This window comes from Grammomys surdaster, unplaced genomic scaffold (assembly GCF_004785775.1).
Source record: "Grammomys surdaster isolate TR1022 unplaced genomic scaffold, NIH_TR_1.0 125621, whole genome shotgun sequence".
NCBI classification, from domain to species: domain Eukaryota; kingdom Metazoa; phylum Chordata; class Mammalia; order Rodentia; family Muridae; genus Grammomys; species Grammomys surdaster.
The window spans coordinates 151135-178308 of record NW_021620462.1 but is presented as its reverse complement, the minus strand read 5'-3'; the positions used below and the strand labels follow the sequence as shown (position 1 = coordinate 178308).

The 27174-nt window shown below is 48.0% G+C and overlaps 1 protein-coding gene across 2 annotated transcripts in view; it reads left to right on the top strand.

Moving 5' to 3' along the window:
- Trpv3 (transient receptor potential cation channel subfamily V member 3) overlaps nucleotides 1-26014 on the top strand; it is a 30112-nt gene extending 4098 nt beyond the window's left edge. Inside the window, exons 3-18 of one of the 2 annotated variants that reach the window (XM_028787282.1) lie at nucleotides 5957-6061; nucleotides 6160-6246; nucleotides 6948-7102; nucleotides 7797-7973; nucleotides 9711-9851; nucleotides 11390-11670; nucleotides 13601-13777; nucleotides 14624-14782; nucleotides 15405-15506; nucleotides 16513-16586; nucleotides 19508-19673; nucleotides 22022-22088; nucleotides 23463-23737; nucleotides 24676-24788; nucleotides 24975-25054; nucleotides 25340-26014. In XM_028787282.1, the coding sequence (XP_028643115.1) occupies nucleotides 5957-6061; nucleotides 6160-6246; nucleotides 6948-7102; nucleotides 7797-7973; nucleotides 9711-9851; nucleotides 11390-11670; nucleotides 13601-13777; nucleotides 14624-14782; nucleotides 15405-15506; nucleotides 16513-16586; nucleotides 19508-19673; nucleotides 22022-22088; nucleotides 23463-23737; nucleotides 24676-24788; nucleotides 24975-25054; nucleotides 25340-25437 (2257 nt within the window). In that variant the 3' untranslated portion in view covers nucleotides 25438-26014. The remainder of the gene's footprint in view (nucleotides 1-5956; nucleotides 6062-6159; nucleotides 6247-6947; nucleotides 7103-7796; nucleotides 7974-9710; nucleotides 9852-11389; nucleotides 11671-13600; nucleotides 13778-14623; nucleotides 14783-15404; nucleotides 15507-16512; nucleotides 16587-19507; nucleotides 19674-22021; nucleotides 22089-23462; nucleotides 23738-24675; nucleotides 24789-24974; nucleotides 25055-25339) is intronic. The other variant, XM_028787280.1, reaches the window with a different exon arrangement.
- Nucleotides 26015-27174: the final 1160 nt, after the last annotated feature.

Sequence of the window (27174 nt, the reverse complement as noted above, 5' to 3'; positions counted from 1 at the left end):
TTTGCTTTGAAGCCCATGTCTGTTCATGAACTTAAGTTTCAGGTTCAGAGTTACTGGTTAAATGACTGCCTGGCCCAGCCAATGGTATGAGGTGTGATTTTGTCTCCTGAAATGGTGGCCACAATGACTTTTTGAGGGTCCTCATGTGAAAGTTTGAGCCTTTCAATCAGAACTGAGGATAAGATGTGGTTCTAAGGAGAAGAAGGAAAGTAAAGGCTAACTTACATGTGAAGACAGAGTACAATGCCAGTCAACTAATGGGAGAACTGAAGGCTCCAGGTGGTCCACAGGCCTACAGAGGGGAGAGATCTTTGGACCTGGGAGTTTTCCTGAGCCATCATGTCATTCCTTGAGTAGTTGCCACATTGGCCTCCTTATTGGGCCCTAAGTAAGGTGATATACAGGGTCAGAGAGCTGGCCTTGGGGAATTCAGACACTTGACTGTTTCTTGGGTCAAAGCAGATGGTAGAGAAGCCCCTATCTACCCCAGGTTGCTTCCTAGTCTTGTCTCTTCACGGTGACAGAAACGGTGGAGAAATGATATACAGCTGTCTGTGCACCTGAGTTAACCACACCCAGGTTGCAGCCTTTGGCCTAGACCAAAGGAATAAACAATCAGCATTTGCAGCAGGCAGGAGCCAGAATGTCACACGGTCCAGGTCTTACCATGTGCTTATGATGGTGGGTGGGATGTGGTTGTGTAGTGTCAAGTAGGGCAGGCATGGGTCAGGCCCTGCCTTGCGAGTTAGGCCCTTGCCTAATCATTTGATCTTCTCCAGCTAGGCTGTCATCTCTCCTCTCTCCACATTTTATCCTTTGGGCTCCAAAGTTTTCCTTTTCCATCACAACTTCCTGTCTAGCCTAGGAGGCATTTCTCATTCTTCTTTCTGCTTTAGGATTCTTCCAGAACCATGGCATATGGTATCCCAGTTAGCACAGCACAGAGCCTCCCATTCCTGTTCTCAGTTATAAGGGCCTTCGTTCTTGTATCCCTATAACCCAGCCTCTCCCTGAAGAGATTGATGTGGTCACTGGGGCATATGTTTCAACCCTGGTTGCCATCTCTGAGGATGGGGGTCCCGGGAAGGGGTAATTGTCCTCTTGTTATCCCCTTAGTTACATACACTGGACAACTGATTAGTTTTGAGTAAATGGATGAGTCAATGAGGGATCAGACAAGGGAATGAGGGAGCGTGTGAGCCGATGAGGAAGCCACGCAGAGGCTCAGCACCAGCCAGGCCATTGCACAGTGAGGTGATGCTTTCTCCCTTCCCTGGGGCCCTCAGTTTTGGGCCTGGGTGCTGAATACTTGCATGATGTGGCTTTTGGAGCCATTCCTGATCTCTTGGAGGAGTCCAAGAGAAGATGGGACCTGGTGGGGAAGTGGCAGAAGAGCCCACTTCAGCTTTGTGTATAAGACTGAGGAGGGGGTGGGAGGAGGTGAGAGCTTCAGCAGTTGGGAGCACAGCCAGTCACAGGGAGGATTCAGCCTCCACCATTGATCTGTCTGCATATTGGTCTTATCCACAGGCCTCTCTACCTTATCTACTTGGTTGCTTATTATCTCTCCATCCATCCATCTATCTACCCTTTTATTATTTTATCATCTGCCCATTATTCATCTATTAGCTCATCTGTCCTTCTGTCTGACCAGCCATTATTCCTTCCACTTGAATACTTCTCACTCATCACCTATCCCTTCTTTTTTATTTTTTAATTTTAATTAATAAATTTATTTAGTTTACATCCCAACTGAAAATTTCCCTCCCTCCTCTCCTCCTAGTCTTGCCTTCCTCCCCTCCCCAATGCCCACTCCTCCCTTTCTCTTCAGAAAAGAGGAAACCTCCCATGGATATCAACCAGCCTTGGCATATCAAATTGTAGTAAGACTCAGCACATCTTTTCCTGTTGATGCTAGATAGGGCAGCTCAGTAGGGGAAAAGCATCCCAAAGGCAGCCAACAGAGTCAGAGACAGCCCCTGCTCTTGCTGTTAGGAGTCCCACATGAAGACCAAACTACAAACTGTTACACATGTGCAGAGGGCCTACATCAGTCTCATGCAGGCTGTCTGGTTGGCAGTTCAGTCTCTGTGGGCCCCTATGGGTACCCACCCATCCATACAGCCTTTCAACGGGGTCTTCTGAGTTTCAGGACCACTGGTAGGGAATCAAGGTTGATTCTGGAAATTCAAGGATAATGTCATCATAGTGCCTGCCATTTGGAAACTTACAGCTGGATGACAACGTATTGTCTAGAGCAAAGAATGAAATGGCCTATCTGTGCTATGCATCAGTCTCGCCTTGAAGACAGTTTTGATCAACCCACTGGAATAGCAGGTCTGGAAAAGAAGGGAGTCTGCCTTTATCATAGATAGCTACAGGACTGTCACACTGCAGGTACTTGATACATATCTGTGAGTAAAGCAGCCTCAAAGGCAGCATAGGTTCAAGCGAAGACCAGACCAAATTTTCTTGGAGAAAAGCCATGGGTGTGGGTTTGGAGCTCTGTATGGAGAAAATCTAGCAATTCTCAACCGGGATGTCTTGAGGCTGAGTGCTAGTGGATGTGCTTGGGACTTCTGAGTAATGCTGCCAGAGTGAAGTGGGGCAGTGGTAGTTCAGGGTATGGTCATTTGACTGGTTGACCTCCAATGTCCCTCTCAGCTGGATAGCTTATAAATGGATGATCTTGGAGTAGCTGGGAATCATCTAGCCTAATCAGTATCCCATCAGCTGAGGATTCCTGGTCTAAAGACGGAGAGCGCCTGGCTGGAGGTGGATGCAGACCAGAACCCAAAAGTTTTGAGTCCCAGTCAAAGATTTTCTTCTCCCTTTGTTTTCTCTTTTGATATTTTCATTTCTTTTGAAGCATTTGCTCTTAGCTAAGGCCAGAATCTCAATCTCTCCCTCCCTCCCTTCCTCCTTTCCTCTCTCCCTCTGTCCTTTCTCTGTTTCTCTCTTCCCCCACCCCCTCAACAGATTCTTAACCAATATCCCAGACTGACCTTGAACAATCTTTCTGCTTCAGCTGTCTGAGCGCTCCATAGCGTGAGCCACTATGCCTGGCAGACAATTCCTCTTGATGGTCAGAAGCTAGGAGGGGGAAGGGCCAGTGTGTTCTCTGCTCCATTTATCCCTTCTTCCTGGATTAATGATGAGATTTCGTCTTGTCTGTGCCTAAAGTGAGGAGAGGACTTCCCAGGCCAACCAAGATTTTCCTCATTGCCCCAATTGGACAGCCTCCTTTTAGCTAACTAACCCTTGCAGTGGATTAGACTGCAAGCAGGTCCAGAGGACTAAGCTGAGAGCAGAGCAGAGCAGAGAGCAGAGCTGAGCAGAACAGAGCAATGTGTATCCTGTGCCAGTTACTAGCCTGGGCAGTGGGAAGCAGTTTCTATCTATGGCCAACTGGAGTCTGCTCTAGGGGTAGGTGCTTACTCATCCTTAGCCTCAAATGCATTGCCTGTAGACTGGGGGCCCTGGTCACAGCCTGCTGCTCTTCTTTTTGAACTTGAGATGGGTGGAACTGCACTTTGGAACATCCTTTGTTCTGGGCCTGGGAAAGACTCAGGCAGCAAAGTGTTTAGGAGGACCCTGTGCCTGAAGTCAGGCAGGCAGCATTCTGGATGGGTCACATGGCCAGCTGCAGCTTTGCTGCAGCAGCTGCAGGGTTGGGTGTACCACAACTGAGTTCATCCTCAGCTGATCCTCACCTTAATGTCATCGGAACACTCACCTCCCAGTGTGTGACTGGGGTGTCCAAGGTCATGTGTGTCTGCATTTGTGGGTGTAGCTAGCTGTGGCTGGCAGGTCTTGGGCAGTGTCTGGCTTTTCTTGAGGTGTCTCCCAATCCCTTGAAGCCTGAAGAGAAAGCTGGCCATGGTCTCGTCTCTTTCCCCCACTGACTGGCAATGTTTTCTGGGCCCTCTCCCTCCTGACTGGCAATGTTTTCTGGGCCCTCTCCCTCCTTTCTTTTTCATTTTTTTCAATTAACTTTTTTTTGCTTGCATATATCAGTTGCAAAGTTAGGGGTGTCATTATGACATTCATGCAATGCACATAATGTACTTTGATCACATTAGCCCCACTTGCTATTTTTTAAAAAATAGATTTTGAACATTTATTTGTATGTTAATATAGATTTATTATGTGTATGGTTGTTTTGCCTGCATGTGTGTCTGTACACTATGTGTGTAAAGTGCCCACAGAAGCCAGAAGAGGGCGGGTACAGAATCCCCTAGGACTAGAGTTACAGATGGTTGTGAGCCATGTGTGTCCTGGGAATCGAACCTGGGTCCTCTGGAAGAGCATCCAACGCTTTTAATTGCTGAACCATCTCTCCTGAATCCTTCTTACTCTTTCTAAAGATTTACTTATTTATATATTATTAAGATTTTAAAAAAAATCTATGTGAGTACACTGTTGCTGTCTTCAGACACTCCAGAAGAGGGCATCAGATCCCATTACAGGTGGTTGTGAGCCACCTTGTGGTTGCTGGGAATTGAACTCAGGACCTCTGGAAGAGCAGTCGGTGCTCTTAACTGCTGAGTCACCTCTCCAGTCCCTTCTTACTCTTTCTTATTCCTCCTCCTATTATCATTATCCTTCCGTATCCCTAGCGCTCCCACTTGTAGTTTAATATACCTTTACTATATTATGTGTTTCTAAGTCTGGCTTATTTCCCTTAGCAGGCTCATCTTCATTTCCATACATTTTCCTGAAAATGATACAGAATCCCATTCTTCATGGCTGAATAGGACATCATTTTATTTATTTTTCCAATATCATATTTTCGTTGGTTATTTGGGAATTCCACATAATGCACCGTTGTCACATTTACCTCTCAGACCTCTCAGGTCCACTCCCCCTCCCTTGTGACTTCCTCCTCGAAAGAAAAGAAGAAAGGAAAAAAAAAGCCATTTCCTTTCTGAGAACACCATCTTACAAAATACCATATTTTGTGTGTTCATTTGTGGGCAGCTTGGCTGACTGTCGCGTGGCTACCGTGAATAGTGAGGTAATAAACGTGTATATGCAGGTGTCCCCGTAGGGAGATAGCTTGGATTCTTTGTGCTATAGACCTACAGATCCTAAATCTGGATCATATGGACGTTCTAATTTAAAAGTTTTGAGGTGCCTCCATATTGATTCCCACAGAGGCAGCGGTATTTTGTATTATCTACAGCAGTATTCGAGGTTTCTTCCCTTGGCTGTCCCAATTCTTGCACTGTTTGGTGTTGCTTGTTATCCTGATGAGAGCCATTCTCACATGATATATTTTATAATGTATACGTATTTAGAGATAGTCCTGTATGTAGCACAGGCTGGCCTTGAACCTATGATCTTCCTGACTCAACCTTCTGAGTTATGAGATTATAGGTATATGCCACCATGCCTGGTTTAGGTTTTTCTTCTTAGTGGAGGATCCCTGGCCCAGGCCCCCAGCTCCCTGCCCTAGACTGGCTTTGTTTGTCCATTTCCTGTTGTGATAAAGAGGCAAATGGGCGGCAAGAGCAGCCAGGGTGACTCTGGCCCTCTCTCTGAAGTTGCTGGAAGCCTGTGTGGATTTGCGTCTAGAGGTCCACCCCCCCCCAAAAAAAAGGCTCTTCCTTCAGGCTCATGTTCTAGGTGCAGCTGGATGGAGATGGGAAACCCAGCTTCTGTCTCTACATCTCTATCTTTGAAAGACTGTACACTTGGGGACAGCTGCAAATCCTCAGGTGCTGGGCCATGCTCAGTGATCCTCGTGGGCTCATCCACACAGTACTTCTAGAGGCAAGCGTCATTTAGACTCAGCTTAGAACCCAGAGTCTACTCCATCCTGGAAGGGCTAGGCTGGGACAGATGGCACGAAGGCTAGGGCTCAGTATGAGTGGGTCCCCTGTGGCAAGGCTGCAGGACACAGGCAGACAGGCCTCGCTCAAGTTCTAATGGCCTTGATTGGGTGTCCCCTCAGTGCACACTTTTTCCTGGAGATAGAAGGGTTTGAGCCCAACCCCACCGTTACCAAGACCTCTCCCCCCATCTTCTCCAAGCCGATGGACTCCAACATCCGGCAGTGGTGAGTGCTGGCTGCTGGCCTGAACACCTGGGCCTGGTGGTGGTAGCACTGTACATTTCTAAATTTGTCTTACTCTCTTCCTTCTTCTACATCTCCAGCATCTCTGGCAACTGTGATGACATGGACTCCCCTCAGTCTCCTCAGGATGATGTGACAGAGACCCCATCCAATCCCAACAGTCCAAGGTAAGTGTGCCCCTTCCTCCTATCTCACTGATCTCAGAAAGGGGGGGTGCATCACAGGCATGGGCTGCAGAGGAAAGAGAAAGAAACCGTCATCTCTGGAGAGTTGGGACAAGCATCTGGAGGCCTGGGCCATGGTTGTGGCATGTGACATTTTGTGGAGCAGAGTGAAAGATCAGTAAATTATAAAATGATTTCTGTTCATTATAAAATATTCAAACAATACACAAAAGAATGAGGACTTCAGCACAAGTCACACAATTACATACATGTAAAATCTATTCACATAGAACAGTATGCATTTTTGCGAGAACACATACAAGTGAAAGGAGACACATCTACATTATAGTAATAGCCTATTTGGAGTGTGGGGACAAGGAGGGATAGATGGAAAAGTTCAGATATGGAGATGAAAGGGAGTTTATCTTCCCTTAGTTCCATATTTTAAAGTAATGGCTACAATAGACATACATCCTTCTTGATCATCCCCACGTGTATGCAGGTGTATTTTGATCAATATGATTGCGTATGGATTGCAAGGGGAACTTGATCGAACATGGAACACAAACATGGACGTCGCCAAAGACATGGGAGGCCTAGGGGTTGGAGCGGTGGCCTGGAAGCTAGGAGCTCTGGTGGCGGAGGAGAAGAGAGTAGGAGTGGAGGCAAACACAGGATGAATTCACAATACCTTCTGGTCTTAGTGCAAATCTGGCCAAGGAAGAACAGAGGCAGAAGAAGAAGCGGCTGAAGAAGCGCATCTTCGCGGCTGTGTCTGAGGGCTGCGTCGGGGAGTTGCGGGAGCTCCTGCAGGATCTTCAGGAACTCTGCAGACGGCGCCGTGGCCTGGATGTGCCTGGTTAGTGCCCGGCCCTGGCATAGAGTGCAGGCCCCAGGGTCCCTGGTTGGTTTGGCTTGGCCCCTGTTCTAGCTCCTGTGAGGCTGGAGCATGAGGCACCTTGGATATTGGGATACCAATCTTGTGCTTGACTTAGAGGGCCGTGGGGAGTCACGATGGGTTTAGCCAGGAAGAGGGCGTGGTCTGGCTATTGTGTGGAGCAAGTCAGGAGAGGGTTGCTATTCAGTGTTGGGACCCTGAAGCAGGCCTAGGGGAGGGTGAAGAGCTCTTCAGGCATTGACAGGAGTTAAAAAAGGCTATGGGGGTTCATAGCTGTCTGAGGATCAAGGAGAGGAACAGGTTGCTGGGGAGATGATGAGATGTACTTTTAGACCACGAGGAGTGATAGGGAGATTTCGGCACCAACATGGGCAGCCAGGCTCCGGGTGACATTGTCTCTCCTCCAGAGAGAAGGTGTCGAGCTTGGAGAGCAGGTGGCCTTGGATGAGGATTTCAATGGAGCTAGAGGGCTCTGAACAACAAACTAGGAAAGGAGCTGGAAGAGGGGCTGGAGAGAGGAGGAAAGAGGATCTGGAAGTACAGGGCTGGGGGCCCCCAGTGCAGGCGAGAGGGCATGCTTCTGAGGTATGAGGCTGCAGCTTCCACTGTTCTGTCTGCCCTTCCTGCCCCTGCCTTTATCCCTGACCATCTGCAGACTTCCTCATGCACAAGCTGACTGCCTCAGACACCGGGAAGACCTGCCTGATGAAGGCTTTGCTCAACATCAATCCTAATACCAAAGAGATCGTGCGGATTCTGCTTGCCTTCGCGGAGGAGAACGACATCCTGGACAGGTTCATCAACGCCGAGTACACAGAAGAGGCCTATGAAGGTACCTGGAGACAGAGGCAACCTAAGGGGGAGAGGTTGGGATTTCCCAAGGTGGGTGTGGCTTCAGATACAGCCCATCTTGCCTCACAGAGGCACTTTGGCTATGGAGAAGCCAAATACGTAGTAGGCATCCATCTCGGCCTTCCCTTTCCCTGTAAATAATGCTGAGCATGGGTGAACAAGTCAGGAAACGTTGATGCTCTAAAAAGGCGACTTTAGACAGAATATGCCAGGAACAGAGGTAAAGATGATGTCATGTGACAGGAAGTGACTGGGGTGAGCCACCGTACAGTGGTTGCTTGACCAATGCTTACCTGATGGGAAGGATCCAGAGCAGGGTCAGGGTAAGAGCTCTAACATGGGCATGGGCTTGTGGATTTGACACGAGGAAGACTGCACGGCCTGGGGATGTCATTCAATTGAGGAGAGCTTCCCTAGCATGTGCAAGACACTGTTAGATTCCCAAGAACCACAAAGCAAGCAAACAAACGAACAAACAAGGAAAGAGAAGCCCAGAGGGGCTGGAGAGCCAGGTAGGGGACCAGCAAAGCCAACAGTCAGCCTCACGGTCATGAATGATATAATCAGTCCCATTTCGGTCTGGTTTTGTGGAACCAGGGAATATAATTTAGTGCCTTGTTTCCCTGACCAGGAAACACACTGCGAGCTGTTCATAGGCTGTGTCACAAGTCTTTGGAGTCAGTAAACAGCTTCTCACAGTTAGCAGAAGTGATCAGCTCACGATCACCTCTTCATATCTTGCTGACATGCCAGGGGGTGTAAACACCTCAGCTTTTCCAGTTGGGGGTTCACATGGGGGTCTTTAACCCTCCTCACAGGGAAAGTAATCTTGATTTATTGTTTGAACTCTACAGACTTTCAAAAGGGAAAGTCATGGCATTATGGAGGAGGGGCAGGACCCCCAGGGAGGAATTGCTATGATTGGTTGCTGAACTAAAAGAGAGAAAGGGAGCCATAGCCTGTTCTCAGCCTGTCACTTGAGAGCTGACATTCGTCCTGCAGAGGTTTAGACCAGGGTCTGAGGCTTACTTGTTCTGCCTCTTCTCTCCTTCTAACTCAGTACTTGTCTTTCTTTTTGTTTATAGTTCAGGGTCCTATGGTCTTGCCACTGTTGGCACAAGACCCCTTTAATTTTGGGGTGTGGTACTGGGACGTGCCTTACCATGGAGCTACATCCCCACCTCTTCTTAAAAACATTTGAGTTAGGGTCTACCTAAGTTGCTCAGGTTGGTCTTGAACTCACTTCACAGCCCAGATAGCCTTGAACTTGTGATCTTCCTGTCCCTGACTGCTGAGTAGCTGCTTAGTGACGTCTTTTTGAGGGCAAAGATGGAGTTTGTTTCTCATGGTCAATTTCCCCACCCCTGCAGAGGTTTACCACGTTTTTGATAGACTTAATATACCAACCTTATTTGTCCCTGTAGCAAGGTTTTTCTGTCCTGGCCACAAATCCTCCTTCTCAGTCTTTCTTAGCCTCTTTACCTAGCCCTTGCTGTTGCTTTTGCAGCTAGCAAGTTGTAGCCACCCCTGCCCTGGTTTCCTCCATTGTGGGGTGCAGCTCATTCCTGCTTTCCTAGAATTCAACTGGTGTCAACACGGTGTCCCCACACATGGTATCTACACCCTTAGTATTTTCAGTCAGCTACTGCCACCTGGGGTCAAGGGACTCCAAGATCAGGTTTTCCGGCCCTTGAGTACCCATGCCGGCTGTTTGCAGGGCAGACAGCGCTGAACATCGCCATTGAGCGGCGGCAAGGAGACATCACAGCAGTGCTCATAGCAGCGGGTGCTGACGTCAACGCTCACGCCAAGGGGGTCTTCTTCAACCCCAAATACCAGCATGAAGGCTTCTATTTTGGTAGGTGATGCCTACCAAAGGAGTGGAAGATGGGGGAGGGAGAAGGGGCTTTCTGTCCTGTGCTCTGCTGCGACCAGCCCTGCCACACCGGGGTGCTACAAGACAGTCTCTTCCGTGTATGTGCATTAAGACTGGGTTGGTGCTGAGTCCCACTAGGGTGGAAGAGCCTGCCTGACAGTGCTACCTGCCTGATGGCAGTAGGGCTCACACTTGCAAAGAACAAAGACTCGTGTGTGTGTGTGCATGTGTGAGTGCATGTGTGAGTGTGCATGTATATATGTGTGCTTGTGTGTGCATGTGTGTGCATATATGTCTGTATGTGTGTATGTGCATGTGTATGTTTTGGTGGGAGGTTAGATTTGACACAAATGTTTCTCCCTCTTCTGACAATGTTCACGTTGCCTTTACAAATTCTTTATGTTAAAAAAACGTGTACTTTAGGTTATTGCAATCTACCCATTTTAGTGTACAGTTCTATTATTTTTATATTACCACCATCACAGTCAGGACGGGCAGTAAGAAGGCCCACTGGGCCTGACTGTCGCTGCTCTGATTTTTCCTCTCTCTTTTTTTTGTGTATGTACGGTTTATATGTGAAGAGTATGTGAATGTGGGCACAGAGGACAGAGGGGGACATCTGGTGTCCCCTGTATTACTTTTCATCCTTTTCCCTTGAGACAGAATCTAGTGGAACTAGGCTGGTGACCAATAAGCCCCATAAACTGTTTGTCTCTGCCCCGGTGCCAGCCATGCTCAACTTTTTACATGAGTGCTGGGGATTTGAACTTGGCTCCTCATGCTTTGCAGCAAGCAGTCTTATCCACTGAACCATCTTCCCCACCTTCAGCTCTGTAGTCAGCAGGACTAGATGAGTCTGGGCATCTTTGAGGACAGCTTCTTGCTCAGTGAGTCTTACGTCCTCACTGCCCAGCCTAGGACCTAATTGCAGCCAGTGTTGGGAAACATTTTTTGGGTGGAATAAAGAGAGGGCACAGGTGGGAGTAAAAAGAGGAAGAAGTACCCAGAGTTTTGTCTGGGTGAGTGGAAATCTAAATAGGGCATTGAGAGTGAGTCATGGAGAAGGTGGGATCTGAGCAAAGGCTGGGAATAAGCAATAAAGAGCAGCTGCAGGAAGCAAGAACAGTGTGTGCAAAGGCCCTGAGCTTAGAGAATGCTCCTTGCTGGAGTAAGAAGGCCATTGTGACAGGAGAGGGGTGAGCATGAGTGACAGGATAAGAGGAGCTCAAAACAGAGAGGGCTTTGTGAGGTGTGTTGGTATTAGAGTTCTCATTCTGAGTAGTGGGGATGTTCTGCTCTTCCGCTGAGCAGAGTGTTGGGAAGCCAGTGGGGAGCAGAGAGCACTGGTAGCTATGGGTGTGAACCCGCTTCAGTCTTCACTGAGCAAGGGGGAGGTGGTCAGGGAGCCTCAGGGATCAGTGCTGCTGTGATGGCCAGCATCTGGGCCTCTGGGCCTGGGGTCTGAAGGATATTGCTTTTGGCCTATGAAAAAACTGAGCTCAGTCACTCCCCTCTCCCAGGTGAGACGCCCCTGGCCTTGGCAGCATGTACCAACCAGCCTGAGATTGTCCAACTGCTGATGGAGAACGAGCAGACAGACATCACTTCCCAGGACTCTCGGGGAAACAACATCCTGCATGCGCTGGTGACAGTGGCTGAGGACTTCAAGACCCAGAATGATTTTGTTAAGCGGATGTATGACATGATCCTGCTGAGGAGTGGCAACTGGGAGCTGGAGACCATGCGCAACAACGATGGGCTCACGCCACTGCAACTGGCTGCCAAGATGGGCAAGGCTGAGGTGGGCCCTGCAGCGGATGTAAGGGTTGTGGAAGTATGGTGCCTGTCTGAGGATCCCACAGGCCCCAGCCTCATCTCTGGGAAGGTTGCAGCTTAGGTCTGGAAGTGCAGTGGTAGCTCAGTGAAATCCAGCATGTGGTCCACCCTTAAGACATCAGTCCCACATTCCAGAGTTCATTCTCTCTTCCTGGGACTTCCTAGGTGGGGTCAGACTGGGGAATCCCTAAGGCCAAGGTGATGCAATATTTCAGGTGCTTTGTGGTTGAGCATTCCTGAGTGGTGACATTCAACCACAGGCTGCGTGTCTGTCCTTCAGGCTTGCTTCTTCTGGGGGCAGTGGTTCCAGAATGGCTACTCTGGGGCCACAGTCAATGGGCTTCTTCTCCCTGGCAATAGGAGGACTTTAGTCTGTTGGCCAGCCTCTTCAGCAGGGTGTGGTTATATGGGCCTCTTTGCCTATGTGATGTGGTCAAAGAACTCCAGGCTGATCTGAGCACCTTGGAAAGACCTAGGGTGGGACAGGCTGATGTGTTTATCTGTGGCTACAGCTGTGGTCTGGCTGATATCAAATTTCTTCTCAGGGAATAGTTCTTGGGGGTGGAATGTGGCTTCTGGAAGACTATGGAAGGACATTGGATAGCTGACACCTATTGAACAATTCCAGCTATGTATCCTTGTACTTTTCCTAGTCAGCTGCCCTGAGGTCAGGCCAGGGCTGGAGCCCACAAGGGACCTTTTTATTCCCTTGTAGAGGGCGGGGAGATGGACAACAGCTTTAACAAAGGGAGAATTGTGTATCTGACTCAACCTCTTCTGCCACCCAGGGTCATAGCTTGTAGGGATTCTGGAGAGAGTCAGAGGGTATTTGTGGGTCTAGTTTCTTCCATGAGCCTTTTCCTGCATGCAACTCTTATTTGTGCTCCCTGCTACCCCAGCCCAGGGAAGATGGCCCTGGGACCCCTGGTGCTTTCATCAAGGCTGGTCTAAGGAAGGTACCCACCAGGAGGCTCCCGAGTCTTCTCCTTTATTCAGTGTCTTGTAGAAAACTTTCTTGGATGTCACCCAAGGTGGCTGCCACGCTGGGAATGGAGGACTCAGCCATGTCCAAGCTACAGACCTGCCCTGGGGGCTTTTACTCATTGGGATGCAGGAGCTGTTTGTCTGGGCTGTGGTGGGAGACACAGTGGGGCTGTGTGAGAGTCACACACTGATGTTGTTCTCCCAACAGATCTCTCTTGTTGGGTTTTGGGTTCATGCCCTGGATGCTGTATCCTCAATCTTGGGTGATTGATGGGTTGGCTTTCAGGAAGTGGAAAGATGGAGAGCAATGGCCCCTCCTGTACAGGGGACTCATACAGAGAGCTTCACAAAACACTTCCCAGGTTTCTCCCTGCATCTGGAGTTTTAGTAGTTGGTTATGTGTTTTGAAAAACTCCTCAGAGACCCTAACATACAGCAGGGTTTGAGGACCACTGACCTACAGAGTGGGCTTCATGGTCCTCTTTGAGAAGGCTGGCGCCTGATGTCACAGCTGGTTCAGCCAGAGTGACGAGCCTGGCTGTAAAGTCCAGACTGAGGGTGCAATGGTGTAGCAGAGAAACAGAGAACTTCAAGTTCAGGCCTCATGGAAATCACTTCTAAAAGTGGTCAGTTCTTGGATTCTTGACTGAACTGGAGCCCAGTTGGTTTGGGGGCCTACTCGCTGATGGTTTGGCTTTCTGCAGTGTGCAAAAGGGCTCTTGTACTCTGCGAGAAGGCAAGAACTGTGAACCTCACTCCCATTTTACAGATACAGCTAGAACCCAGGGTCACAGCTCCAGGCAGAGGTGGCACTCATACCCTTTTGGGTGGGAACATATTCTGGGCTGACCTGCCTCTGAATGGTCCAGGTCTGTTGTCCCCAAGCCCCATTGCCCCCTTCTTGTCCCCAGATCCTGAAGTACATCCTCAGCCGTGAGATCAAGGAGAAGCCTCTCCGGAGCCTGTCCAGGAAGTTCACGGACTGGGCATATGGGCCCGTGTCATCTTCACTCTATGACCTCACCAACGTAGACACCACGACAGATAACTCTGTGCTGGAAATCATCGTCTACAACACCAACATTGATGTGGGTCTCCCAGGCAGGTTGGCAGGAACAAAGAGTGAGGGCTGGACCTCAGGCCAGGGCTTGAGGACCGTGGGGACAGTTGTGTCAGAGTCCCCTAAGTCCCATATTGGTGATTTATCTTGGTGGTGGAGTCTGGCACAGAAAGCAGGGGCCAGATAGAAGCTATCTCTTTTGTTTCTGGCTGGCAGTGAATAATAGAGCTAAGGGTAAGGGACTGCCTTCAGAATCCCAAGCAATCTGGAGACAATGAAGAGGTGTGTGGTATTGATCTTGCATACCCTGACTCCTCCTGGTTTGGCTTAGAGTCCTTTCTTCCTCTAAACTTGAGTACACGTGAGGTCAGACGGTGTTCACTGTCTTGAGCAATCGACCTTTCCAGGAGGAGGGAGAGGGAAAGCAAATATAGCTGGAGGTGAAGACTGAGGGTCAGTTTGGATGGTTTTCAGGTCTTTCGAGGAGTGAGGCAGTGGGCCAGGTCTCCACTCTGAACCCTCAAAGTAGCCTGTTTAGCAGGGTGGGTAAAGGTTGTGATAGAGATAAATAGATGAGCCAAGAAAGGCTCCTAAGGTCACAGGGATGCTGGAACCTTTTTCTAGTTTCCATTCCTTGCTGTGCATCAGTGCCCTTTCTGCTGGGAGACCCCAGACCCCTGCAGCATTTGGCTGCCCCAAAAAAGGAGCCCTGGGAGCTGGGAGTTACCCTTCCAGCATTTCCATCAAGCAGGTCTGTTGCTCCCGATGACTGGAGCCTTCTATCACTGGCCTTGCTGCCTCTGGGTTCTGGATGGGCCTTTTGAAAATGGTCCTTTTCTACCTGCCTCATCCCCATGGGATGCTCTATTCCCAGAACCGGCATGAGATGCTGACCCTGGAGCCTCTGCATACGCTGCTCCATATGAAATGGAAGAAATTTGCCAAGTACATGTTCTTCTTGTCCTTCTGCTTCTATTTCTTCTACAACATCACCCTGACTCTCGTCTCTTACTACCGTCCTCGGGAAGATGAGGTATGGGGAAGATCCCGGGGATGGGGTGGTGGTGGGAAGGCCTGAGATGAAGGATCTTGGAACTGCCCCATGTAGAGATGGGGAAATTGAGGCCCAGATAAAAGGGATGTTCACACTGTCATCCAACTATTATCCAAAGTTCGAGTGAATAGAATGGTTGGTTAGCCAAGCTGTGGGTGCACAGATCCAGGGAGGGTTTTCTTGGGAGAGAGTTGGGGATTAAGGAACCCCAGGCCCTCCCCAGGCTTTCTATGTGGGCCTAGACTACACCGCCTGTTGTGGTAGAAAGTGGGTGGAGAAGAGGTTACTTAGCTAAGCTTCCCCACTTCTTTGGGCCTCAGTTTCCTACTTGTTAGTGGGGTTGCAGAGTCTCAGCTTCACTGAACTGTGAGTGTCTGGTAGAGGATGTGGGGTTGTTAGCACATAGTGCATTGTCCTTACTGCAAAGTTCTGGGTTCCCATTGAGGGTGGGGCAGGTATGGTTAGAAGATGAGGTTCTACAGTGGCCCCGGTCCATCTTGAGAGTCCAGCATGCATGCATATACAGCCTGGGTCCTCCAGAGCTGGCACTGCCCTTCCTTCTCCCTTCTTCACCTTTACCTCCTCTTTCCTTCCTTCTCAGGATCTCCCACACCCCTTGGCTCTGACACACAAGATGAGTTGGCTTCAGCTCCTAGGGAGGATGTTTGTTCTTATCTGGGCCACGTGCATCTCTGTGAAAGAGGTGAGTACATTTCTATGTCCTTTTGGAATACCCCTTGAGGCCAGCAGGGTAGGAGCAGGGCTGGCTTTCACTCTAGCCTGTACTGCCTCTACTGTAGGGGATTCAGGAAACTGTTTCCTTTTTAGGCCTTAGGTTCCTAAGTACAGTATGAGTAAGTCAGGCCCATTGTATCTGCTCCATCCCCTCCTCCATCCATCTGTCAAATTGTCCACCATGTATCTATCCTTCATGCCACTCTGGGCCTATCATTCTTCCTTCTCCATTCTACCATCTTGTTGCCTGCCTCTTACCATCTACCCAGTCACTCATTCATCCAATCCAAACCCTACATGACCTAGGCACCATACTTGTTTTTTTATTCAGCCATTTTTCCATCTGTTTGTCCATCCATCTATCCACTCACCCTTTCACCCACTCATGTATCTACCTGCTTAACCCATTTAGCCAGCCAGTGAGTCAGCCTGTAGATTTTGAGCCTTTTGCATTGGGGTGTGTGTGCCAGGGATGGGGGGAGTTTGCCTTTCTTAAGATCAGTTTGATAAGGGAGCTAATGGTCACAAACATCTAGACTGTAAGGTGGATTAGAACGGTGTTTATAGGGAGGAAGACGACTTATCTGGGAGTGGGAGGAGGAGTGGAAGCTTCATCTGTAGGGAGGTCATGATAAGCAGCAGGCACAAAAGCTCAGGGGCTGGAAAATTAGGCCACCTTTCATGGGCAGCTATAGTGACTGTGGCTTTGCAGTTTCTGGGTTGAGGATGGGAGTGAGAAGCCTGTGGGAGCTCTACCCTCACTGAGGCGTCAGTGATGCCCCCTGAGCACAGGTCAGCTTCCACACTCCACCCTTGGACTCTAGCTGAACTGTCACATACACAGCCCTGCCTGAAACCCCACTGGAGCAGTACTTCCCGACCCCTGGGTGAAGGGCAGGCACTGGATCAGTACTTCCCAACCCCTGGGTGAAGGGCAGGCAGAGAGTCAAGCTTTTCTTTTCTGTTGATCCCAGGGCATTGCCATTTTCCTGCTGAGACCCTCTGATCTTCAGTCCATCCTGTCTGATGCCTGGTTCCATTTTGTCTTGTGAGTAGGTCTGTCCCTTTGGTCACAACTGATTGGGGGGAGGGTTGAAGATTCTCTGGGATAGCACCCAAGCACCCAACCGTGTCATCATAAGGATAGCATCCTGCTATCCTTATGGTCCAGAGTCCCCTCTGTCTCCTCTACAGGGAAGTGCATGTAAATGCCTGTGAAAAGGATCAGAAACCCTTAGGGCAGAGCCTGTCTTTATGGCAGGGGAAGGCTGACTCCATTTCTCAGAGCCCCAAATGGCAGGTACCACAGAGAAGCAGAGGCTTGGCCATCTCGTTGGTGCTTGTACACAGCAGTGTCTCAGGGAAGTCCCTTCTAGCTTCAGTGATACTGCAGGGTTGCCATCTGAGACCTTGGTTGGTCAGGACTAGAAGGCACCTGAGAAATCAGTTTCATCTATAGTAAGTCACACACTGTGATGCAGTGCTCAGTGATGTCAGAGCCCCAGCTGTTGCTATGCTGGTGGCCTTGGCTCCCAGTGAGAAAGCCTAGCTTAGCAGCCTCTCCGCATGAAGTCATGTGGAACTGACACCAATGGCTCCCGTGACCCTTGGCTTAAGGAGCAGAGGCAGACTCAGTTGACTCTGTGGTAATGTCAGAGTCCGTGGCTGAGGGTGAAGAATGCTGGGTTTGCAGCTGTGGCAAGCTGTCAATGTCTTTCTTTTGAATATGTAAGAGGCTTATCTTTCTCTCTCTCTCTCTCTCTCTCTCTCTCTCTCTCTCTCTCTCTCTCTCTCTCTCTCTCTCTCTCTGTGTGTGTGTGTGTGGTGTACCTGCACATGTACAGGAGTACGTGTATTATGTATATAGGCCAGAGTTTGAAGTCAGGTGTCTTCTTCAGTCATTTTTGCCTTATTTTTTTGTGACCCTTTACTTTTTGAGACACGGTCTTTCACTGAATCTGGAGTTCCCTGATTGGCTAGACTGGCTAGTCAACAAGCCCCAGAGATGCTCCTATCCCTGCCTCCTCAGGGCTGGGATGATGGGCATTCACTGCCACACTTGGATTTTTTATGTAGGTGCTAGGGATCTGAACTCAGGTCCTCACACTAGTGCAGGAAGCATTATGGCAGCTGAGCCATCTCCAACCCCCACCTAGGAGTTTTATAAAGTGTGTACTTGCCCCCTAGTGGTATGAACTGAGTTCTTCATCCCCCAGGGACAGGTACAGCAAGTGGACAGGCCAGATGGACACTGCCACATGTGTGCCTGTCACTGTTGAAAAAGTGTGCTGGTTCCTGAGGAGATACATTTACACAGCTTCTACTCTTAGCGTGATGTCCTACTCTTCTGATTCTGCTTTGTTGGGATAGAGGAAGGTAGAGTAGTCCTTCCTCAAGTTACAAGTTGGTTCCTCAGTCAGGCCTCTGTTCTTCACCTGAGGGAAAAGCAAGTTTGCTGTGGCCTAGACTCTTTTGTGCAAACTGTCTGACACCAGAAACACAAAAGTATTTTTGACTAGATGTCTGCAAAACTAGAAGTGTGGGCACTGTTTAGGAGAATGTTTTCATCATGTATGTTTGTTACATGCTATATTTATTGTTTGCAAAAAAAATTATACATGTGTATAATATATTTTCATCAAACCCAACTTTTATTCTCACCTTTCCAACACTTTGAAAACTACTCTACTGCTTCTCCTCCCAATTTACTGTACTAGTTTTAGGTTTTTGGAGACAGTGTTTCACTATGTAGCTGTCTCAGAGCTTACTATGTAGACCAGGCTAGCAATCCACCAGGGGCTACATTGCCAAAGGAAACACTTTCCTCCCAGCAGCCATCAGTGGCCAACAGCTCCTCAGCTATGGGTTGGGCTTTGCAGGCCCCTCCCCTTCTCGCTGGAATTCTGGTTGGCTTATCTTGTGCAGGTCCTGTACAGGACAGCTCTGTCACACTTAGAAAACACTGCTCTACGGCAGGCCTCCTCAACCTCTGGCTCTTGCAATTGTCCTGCTATCTCTTCCACAAGGACATGTCACACAAAACTATCATCTTCAAAATAATTTAAAAAAAAGTGTGTGTGTGTGTGTGTGTGTGTGTGTGTGTGTGTGTAGGAGGGGTGGGAGACACATGTCAAAGTACATATATAGAAGTCAGAGGACACCATATAGGAGCTAGTTCTCCTTTTCTATTCAGGAACCAAACTCAGGCTGTCAGCTTGGCAGGAAGCACCTTTGCCACTTGAGTCATCTCAGCGCCCCTCCAAACCACCATCTTAACCACTTCCAAGCACAGCTCAAAGCTGTAGAGTATACCCACATGGCTGTGCACTCAGTCTCCAGGGTACTTTTCTTCTTGCAAAACTGAAGCAAATCATAACCCCCAACTGAGTTATGATTTATTTTACTTTGTAAATCATAACCCCCAACTGTCTTCCCCTCTGGTAACCTCCTTTTCATTTTTGTCCTCTGAGTTTGACCACTCTGGGTACTTCTTATAAGTAGAAAGATGTTGACTGTCATTTTATAACTGCCTTACTTCGATTAGCATATATTACACCTCAAAATGATAAAATAGAAGGCTTTGGGAGACTTTAAAATTATAATTAGTTTCTGAGTCTGAATGTTGGAAGCTTTTGTAATTTATTGAAAACATGCTTTTTACTAAATCACTGATCTGCCCTAGTGTTTCCCATGTCTGTGGGAACTGTAGCAATATAGGTGATTTCCAAGCCTTCTGGCTTTGTGGGCTGTATGGCAGAGTCTGCTGGCAGCCCACACTGGCTCTGCCTTGCATCTAGTGATGCAGTCTACACTGCATTCAGACCCAGCTGAATGATGCCAAGAAGCCTTGTTTGTCTTGTCAGCATCAGCTACCATGGTGACGTTTTCAGAGGTTAAGGTTTGGGGGTTGAATGTTTCTGCTGCTGCTGCTGCTAAGTAAGCTCCTTGTCTCCTGTGTCTCCTGAACAGTTTTGTCCAAGCTGTGCTTGTGATACTGTCTGTATTCTTGTACTTGTTTGCCTACAAAGAATACCTTGCCTGCCTCGTGCTGGCCATGGCCCTGGGCTGGGCGAACATGCTCTACTACACGAGAGGCTTCCAGTCTATGGGCATGTACAGCGTCATGATCCAGAAGGTATGTTGGGAACTGGGCAGGCAGAGCACCCTTTGATGGTGGGGTGTCTACTTTTCAGATGTGGAAACTAAGATCTGGAGCAATCGGTAGCCCAGCACTCTCCAAAATGCCACAGTTTTTATTTGATTTTGGTTAGATTTTAAAACAACTAGACTTTTTGGGCATTGGTAAGGGACACACTTTGTGAGGAAAATGTTCTGACCCTTGAGCAGTGGTGTGCTAGAAAATATCAAACAATTGCTCTCTGTATGTGTGTGTCCATGCCTGTACGTAACAGATAAGTGTATATATACATTGCATAATACATACATTTGTCATACAGTTTTACAACATGAAGGATGAGATGATTAGTAGTTTGTTGCTTTCTGAAATGGGGTTGTATCCGCCACCAGCCCGTGAGTGCAGCTGATGAATGACAGCTGCTCCTTTCTGTCTGGTTGACAGTTCACTTTGTAAGCAGCAAAGTGAGATAGTCTGGATGTTGTCAGTCAAGCTGAGAGCAATTGCTTTACTGAACTGGATAACTGGTATCAAGTACCAGAAAGATCATTAACGTTCCTGTGCTATTCATGAGACAGCCTATACCTTAAAAATACAATATTTTAATTAAATTTTTGAAAATTTCATACATACATACAAAGTATTTCGATCATATTTACCAGACTCTTCAGCCTATCTTCTCCTAGATCTACTCCTTCCTTCACCCTTCCCTCTTAACTTCATGTTCTCTTTTCTTAAAAACCCCCCACATACACACATACATACACACATACACACACACACACACACACATACACACACACACACGCTCGAGTGAGCGCTTATTGATTTAAATTTGTGTTGTTCATGGGTGTGGGGTCATCCACTGGAATGTGGCCAACTTACCAAGGTCCAACTCTTAAAAGAAAAACTGACTCTTTCTCCCTGAGAAGCCATCAGCTGTCAGTAGCTCCTCAGGTGGGGGTGGGGGCTGGTGAACCCTTCCCCACCCCATATTGCAATCAGTGTTGATCTCCTGCAGATCTTCTACAGGCAACGGTTGCAGTTCCTTGGTACAGTGGCTCTGGCACCTCTGGAACATGATGTTTCTATCGCGTCTTCCCTGACCTTTGGTTTTTACAATCTTTTTGCCCTTGATCCCGCAGTGGTCACTGAGTCTTGGGAGGGAAGGGATATAACGTAGACTTTCCATCTGTGGCTGGACCTCCACAGATACTTTTTCTCTGCACTTTGACCGGTTGTGAGTTTCAGACAGCCCACATTTTAAAGTTTAACCTGCCTTAAGATTTTCTGGGTCACTGCCTTGGATCTAGATGTAGACATCAATAAAACAAGGAACACTTGGTTGGTAGGATTTAAATATTTGTAGCATTGCTAGTTTACATGGCATAAATGTTCCTACCATGGTGGATTTGCAGCTGCTGACACACTTAACACATCTGGGAAGAGATGGGCAGTTGCACATTATTGCATAGTCCCTTCACTATCTGGTTACAATAGATATAAAAATGCCTCATATAATGATCATATCATGTAGTAAATAGACTCAACAGTGAATATTTATTAACTTAAAAATGTAGCTTAATTATACATGTATGTGACTAAAATTTTATTTTGAGACAGGTTCTTAAAATAGAGCCGAGGCTGGTTTGGAAGCTCATGCTCTTCAGGCCTCAGCCTTCATCATGCTTGGACTATAGGCAGGTTCCACTATGCTTGACTTAATGATTGAATATTTTTGCAATAAAAATTATTTTTTATTTTTTACTGAGCTACAATTGCAAATTTACATAAAGCTAAAGTGTAGGATTGAGTATAGCTATGTACTGTGAAGTGATTACCAATTTCAGTGTGGTTACTACAGCCACCACGCGTGTTAGAAAACTGGAGACCTGTACTTTAGGCAGACTTCAACTGCACAATTTGATATTTTTCATGAGAGCCTGAGAACTTATTTATCTTATAATTCAATGTTTGATTTAGTTTTCCATAGTAGATACGGTTACATCACTCATGCAAATTCAGCTATCAGTTCTTAGAAGTTGGTATGTGCTGGTTCTGGCATGTCATTGCCCCCAGGGAGGCCCAGATGTGAGACTCCATAGAGAAAGGCACAGAGCAAATCAGAGAGACTGTGTGCTGGGAGGTGAGGTCTTGAGGACAAAGCAGGAAAGAAGGCTTCTGTGTAGATGTGGGGCCCCCAGAGGAGCCTGGGACCATCAAAAGGGATGAAGGAGAGAGAGAACGGCCAGAGCAAAGGCAGGGAGGGTTAAAGTGGGACACAGGGAGATGGGTGCACAGCAACCATGTGCACACTTCACACTTGAATCATGTCCCTTTCTTTGCAGGTCATTTTGCATGATGTCCTGAAGTTCTTGTTTGTTTACATCCTGTTCTTACTTGGATTCGGAGTAGGTAATTGCTTCACAACTAACAGTAACTCCCATGCTTGTCAAGCGCCTTATCTGGATATCAGAATGACAAAGCACACAGTGGTTTCATCAGGGGTGGCACAGTACCTGTCATATTAGTGTCTGCAAAGAACCTTTTACCTTTGCTCAGCAAGTTGACCAAGCTGGAGCCATCACCCCTGATCCCATGGATTAGAGACTCATGGCTGTCACTCCAACCTGTGGTTTCTCCAGACTTTTACATCCATCACTGTCTCTGATAGCTATGCTCAGTAGATGTCTTACCCCATCCTACAGATGGGCAAATGAGAGCTCACAGAAACTTCAAAAACTAGGAGCAATCTAGTGCACTGAGGTGTATTTCTCTCGCCCTCCACATCTTCTGACTCTTGACAGTTTACTTCTTGTATCTCTGTGGGAACTTATCGTTTATTGGGGACCAAATATGTGGAGGCTCTTTTTAAAACCCAGAGGGAGCTGGCAGTGGTAGCACACGCCTTTAATCCCAGCACTTGGGAGGCAGAGGCAGGCAGATTTCTGAGTTTGAGGCCAGCCTGGTCTACAGAGTGAGTTCCAAGACAGCCAGGACTACACAGAGAAACCCTGTCTTGAAGAACAAAAACAAACAAAACCAAAAACCATAAAAACAAAAGAACCCAGAGGGAATGACATAACCTGATTTTATTTCTAAGCACTGTATAGGGAGATGGCATGTTTAGCATGTTTTTCTCCAGGGCAAGTTTGTGGACCCCACCCCACCCCCTGCCTGCCCCCACATTTTTCAGTGACTGTTGACACAGCTGTTCTCATCTATCTGATGCCTTTTCAGGGACAAATCTTGCTTATTCATTTGACCCTCTACCTGTGGACTTATTCCTCCATGCATTCACTCACACGTGAGCCTGCCCATTCACTCATCCAGCAAAGAACCATCACTGTGGTGTGTGTGTAGGATAGAAGAGAGAACAAGCCCAGATCTTGTTCATAGGGAACTCAAGCATCAAGAGGTGATGCAGGATCTTACAGTGCTGGGGGAGACCACTTGGCCTACAGGCAGTCAGAACTTTAGTCTATAGGGAGCTGGGGTCACACACAGTTAGGCAGCAACCTTGGAAGGCTGTGGATGAGTGAGGGCTAAGCTTCGGATAGAGACGGGGAGAAGAGACGGAGCTTCAGCAGGCAGGAAGGGATTTCTGCAGGCCAGGCAGGAAAATCAGCCTCATTAGGCTTCAGGAGAACCTGACACTGGAGATGAGGAAGAGCAGAGATGGGAATGGAGAGGCCGGAGGGAGGGAGGCAGCAGTGTGTACACATGCAAACATGTGAGTCCTCTGAGTGGCCAGACTACAGAGCCCAAGGGCACCCCTTCTCCCTGCAGCACTGGCCTCGCTGATTGAGAAGTGCTCCAAGGACAAGAAGGACTGCAGCTCCTACGGCAGCTTCAGTGACGCAGTGCTGGAGCTCTTCAAGCTCACCATAGGCCTGGGTGACCTCAACATCCAGCAGAACTCCACCTACCCCATCCTCTTTCTCTTCCTGCTCATCACCTATGTCATCCTCACCTTTGTCCTCCTCCTCAACATGCTCATTGCCCTCATGGGGGAGACGGTGGAGAACGTCTCCAAAGAAAGCGAGCGGATCTGGCGCTTGCAGGTGAGCTGGGCAGAGGCCTTGCTAGGGACTTTGTTCAGCACTTCATCGTGAGGTCTTGTGTAGCCATCAGCAACCAGTGGGTCTGGGGGTGCGTCCTGAGACTCTGCTGAAGCCTTAATGTAGGTTCTTTGAGAACAGGGTCTAGGACAGCAGCACGTAGAGGGGGAAATGCAGGGTTTCGGGGACGCTCTGTTCATTGTGACCCACAATGTGTGGGCATTGAGAAGTGACTCCGGCTGGAGTGAGGCAAGGTTCTGGAACAATGAAAGTGACATTTCTGCTCTGTTCCGTCCTGGCCTTATTTCTCGGTCCTGAGAACAACTCACGGTATGGATCCTGTGGTGACAACCTACCTGATTTGTGAGACAGTGTTGCTTAGAAAGTGCTTGTTGGACTTAGGGGTAGGGCGGAGGAGTGAGCAACCCTTCAGATGTCTGCAGAGCTGCCCTCAGTGGAGGGGACTGCAGCCTCCTTTTACAATCCTCAGTAGTCAGAACTGAGATGCACATGACTACAGGGAGAGAAGCTTTGGGTTTCTAGTTTCCAGAACCTTTTTAACTGGGCTGTGCGTAATGCTCCAGAGAGACTGAACATACTACCAGGGAAGCTTCCATGGTGCCCAAGCCTGGGAGAGAGTGTGGAAATGTTTGACCTCTGAACTTACCTCCACGACCACTTCCAGAATCCCAGCATTTCAGTTATGAGGCTCCAGATATCCAGACATACTATTTATGTCAAGCTGAAAGCAATCTATCAGTCCCAAAGTTTCTTTCTCATGTTTGAATTCACGATTACTCCAAACCTTCAAAACCTCTGCTTTAAGCACAAATGAGGTGGAGTGAGCTATCAGATGGGGTTCCTGTGGGTGCACCCTCATCTAGAGTAGGACTCTCAGAGCAGGCTTGGAGAAATCAGTTTAGGTTTCTTCATCTCCCCAGAGAGCCAGGACCATCTTGGAGTTTGAGAAAATGTTACCAGAATGGCTGAGAAGCAGATTCCGCATGGGCGAGCTGTGCAAAGTAGCCGATGAAGACTTCCGGCTGTGTCTGCGGTAACAGAGGGAAGGGCTATGGGGCAGGAGTCTTTGAGATGGGTAGGATCAGCAAACAGGAGGTTGGGGCATCCCTGTATCTGTGGAGTTAGACGAGCTATATAGAACCTGGGACATCCTAAATGTGTTTGTTTATATCACTGAGATGTGATCCCGGAGCAGTGAATACAATGGTCACACTTGCAGGATCAACGAGGTGAAGTGGACTGAATGGAAAACACACGTGTCCTTCCTCAATGAAGATCCAGGGCCCATAAAGCGGACAGGTACTGTTGCTTTAAGATGATGTGGGGTCCTTTTTTGTGGACCATGGGACTTCATGTGAATCAAGACCAAGAGGCCTAGCTTTCCCACCTGTGAATTTGAAGGTCCTCCCCAGCTCTGATACTCAATAGCACTATTTACAACAGCTTTTAAAAACTAAATGGTAGGGGGATGGGGTGTAGCTTAGGTCCTGGGTTCTAGCCACCAGAAAAAAAAAAGATTGTACTAACACACAGAGACAGGACACAGAAGGATGTACTTCTAAATCCCAACTCTGTTCTCTGCAGCAGATTTAAACAAGATTCAAGATTCTTCCAGGAGCAATAGCAAAGCCACCCTCTATGCGTTTGATGAATTAGATGAATTTCCGGAAACGTCCGTGTAGAAGCACGGCTTAAGGCTGATGTGAACACTGTGGTCTGATGCTGCAGGCTGAGTCCTGGTGCTGAAGTGCTATGCAGAGTGCTAAGCTAGAAGCCAAATGCTCCCCACAGTGACTGGTGGCTGCTAAGGAGCAGCCATCAGGATCTGAAAGGAAAGCACTTGGGTTTTGTGACTCCAGAAGTCAGGACAAACCCATGGCCAGCAGTTCTGAGTCTGGAAGTCTCCTGATGTCCCGGGTGAGGAACCTGCAGGTTGGCTTGGTACCAAGACACATGTGCTGGGGAAGGAACTGAGGTCTGAGGAGTGGGGAGAGCAGCCTTCCCATGACTATGGTCCTGTTGTTGGGGCCAGCTCCCATCCAGAGACTTCTCCTTTACCTCCCCAACTATGACTGTGCCTCCTGAATTTGGGGGGGATCCTGTCCCAGCATGTGTAGAAGACCTGAGCTAAGTTGGATCTACTCAGGGAAGAGGGGAATGAACTATGGAAATGCTCTTACTGAGCCTCCAGGAAACAGGAAACTGGACTCCATCCTTGGACTGAGATTCAAGGCTAAACCTATCTCCAACCGAGAGATGTTTTAATGGTGTAACTGACACAAAGGTTTTATTTTTAGTTCAGAAAAGCCATTTCAGTTTTGAATGGAAATTACTTCAGATGAAGTAGGCAACTTTAAAAGCTAAGAACAGATTTTGGGCTTTTGGACTGAATGTAAGTATTATATACTAGGCCTCAGGGTGGCCAGGGTCAGGATAATAAACTTTTCTTCTGGAATACAAAGCCTGAGGTAGACAGGCTGTGATCTAGGGGAAAGGTTTGGTACCCATCCTCTTTCAGTCTCATCCAGTGCTGACCTCACTTTATCTGAGACAGAAATAGCAGCTGATCTATTGAGAGGATCTTAAAACTCAGAGAGGACTAGCACACTCCAGTGGTTCCCACTGGGGAAATCAGCAGGATACCTAAAACACGCTGCTATCATATGGTTTTGTTAACTGTGAATATTGAAACTGTAGTAGAGGTTTATGAGGATGTTTGCTAAACTTAGGACTTAGTTCATATCCTCAGCCTCAGATTTTTTTTTTCTCCTTGAAATTTCAGAGTCAGTTTGGGGAGTAGAGGTGGAGATTGGAGAATTCTCCAGTGACTAGAACTGAAATACTCTCCCCTGTCCCTAAGCCACACTCTTCTGTTATTTAGTGAAAGAATTCATGTGGAAGGTTTGAGATGGATTTATAGATGATTATGAAGATTTTTTAAAATCTTAAATGGATTGGAAATAAGTTGAGCCGTTAGAAAACTTAACAATTGTTGAACTAGTCAGACTAGAGACCAGACAAAACAGCCTACTCTGGCAGGTTTCTCCATTCTAGAAGGTTCCAAGTACCATCTTAGCTGGACAGGTGAAAAGTAGGCCATTCCATCCTGAATGGCTGGGTTGGGGAGAGATGGTGGATGGTACAGCATGGATGGCTGCCCAGTCTGCAGCAGTCACTACCTGCTCAAACTTCTGGAGTCTCTATTGCTCAGAGATCACACTCAAGTAGGGGAAGTTGACAAAGCATGTGTTTTTGGAAAAGCAAAAACCTGAGGGGGACATCACAGAAAGGAGAAGTGGTCCCGAAGGGCAGAGACAGTGAGAGAACTGGATTGAGATTCTGGTTCAGTTCAGTAGCTGCTTTGGGAGTTTGGAGGTGTTCAAGAAATGGGCTGAGCACTTGTTGGGAAGATGTTGAAG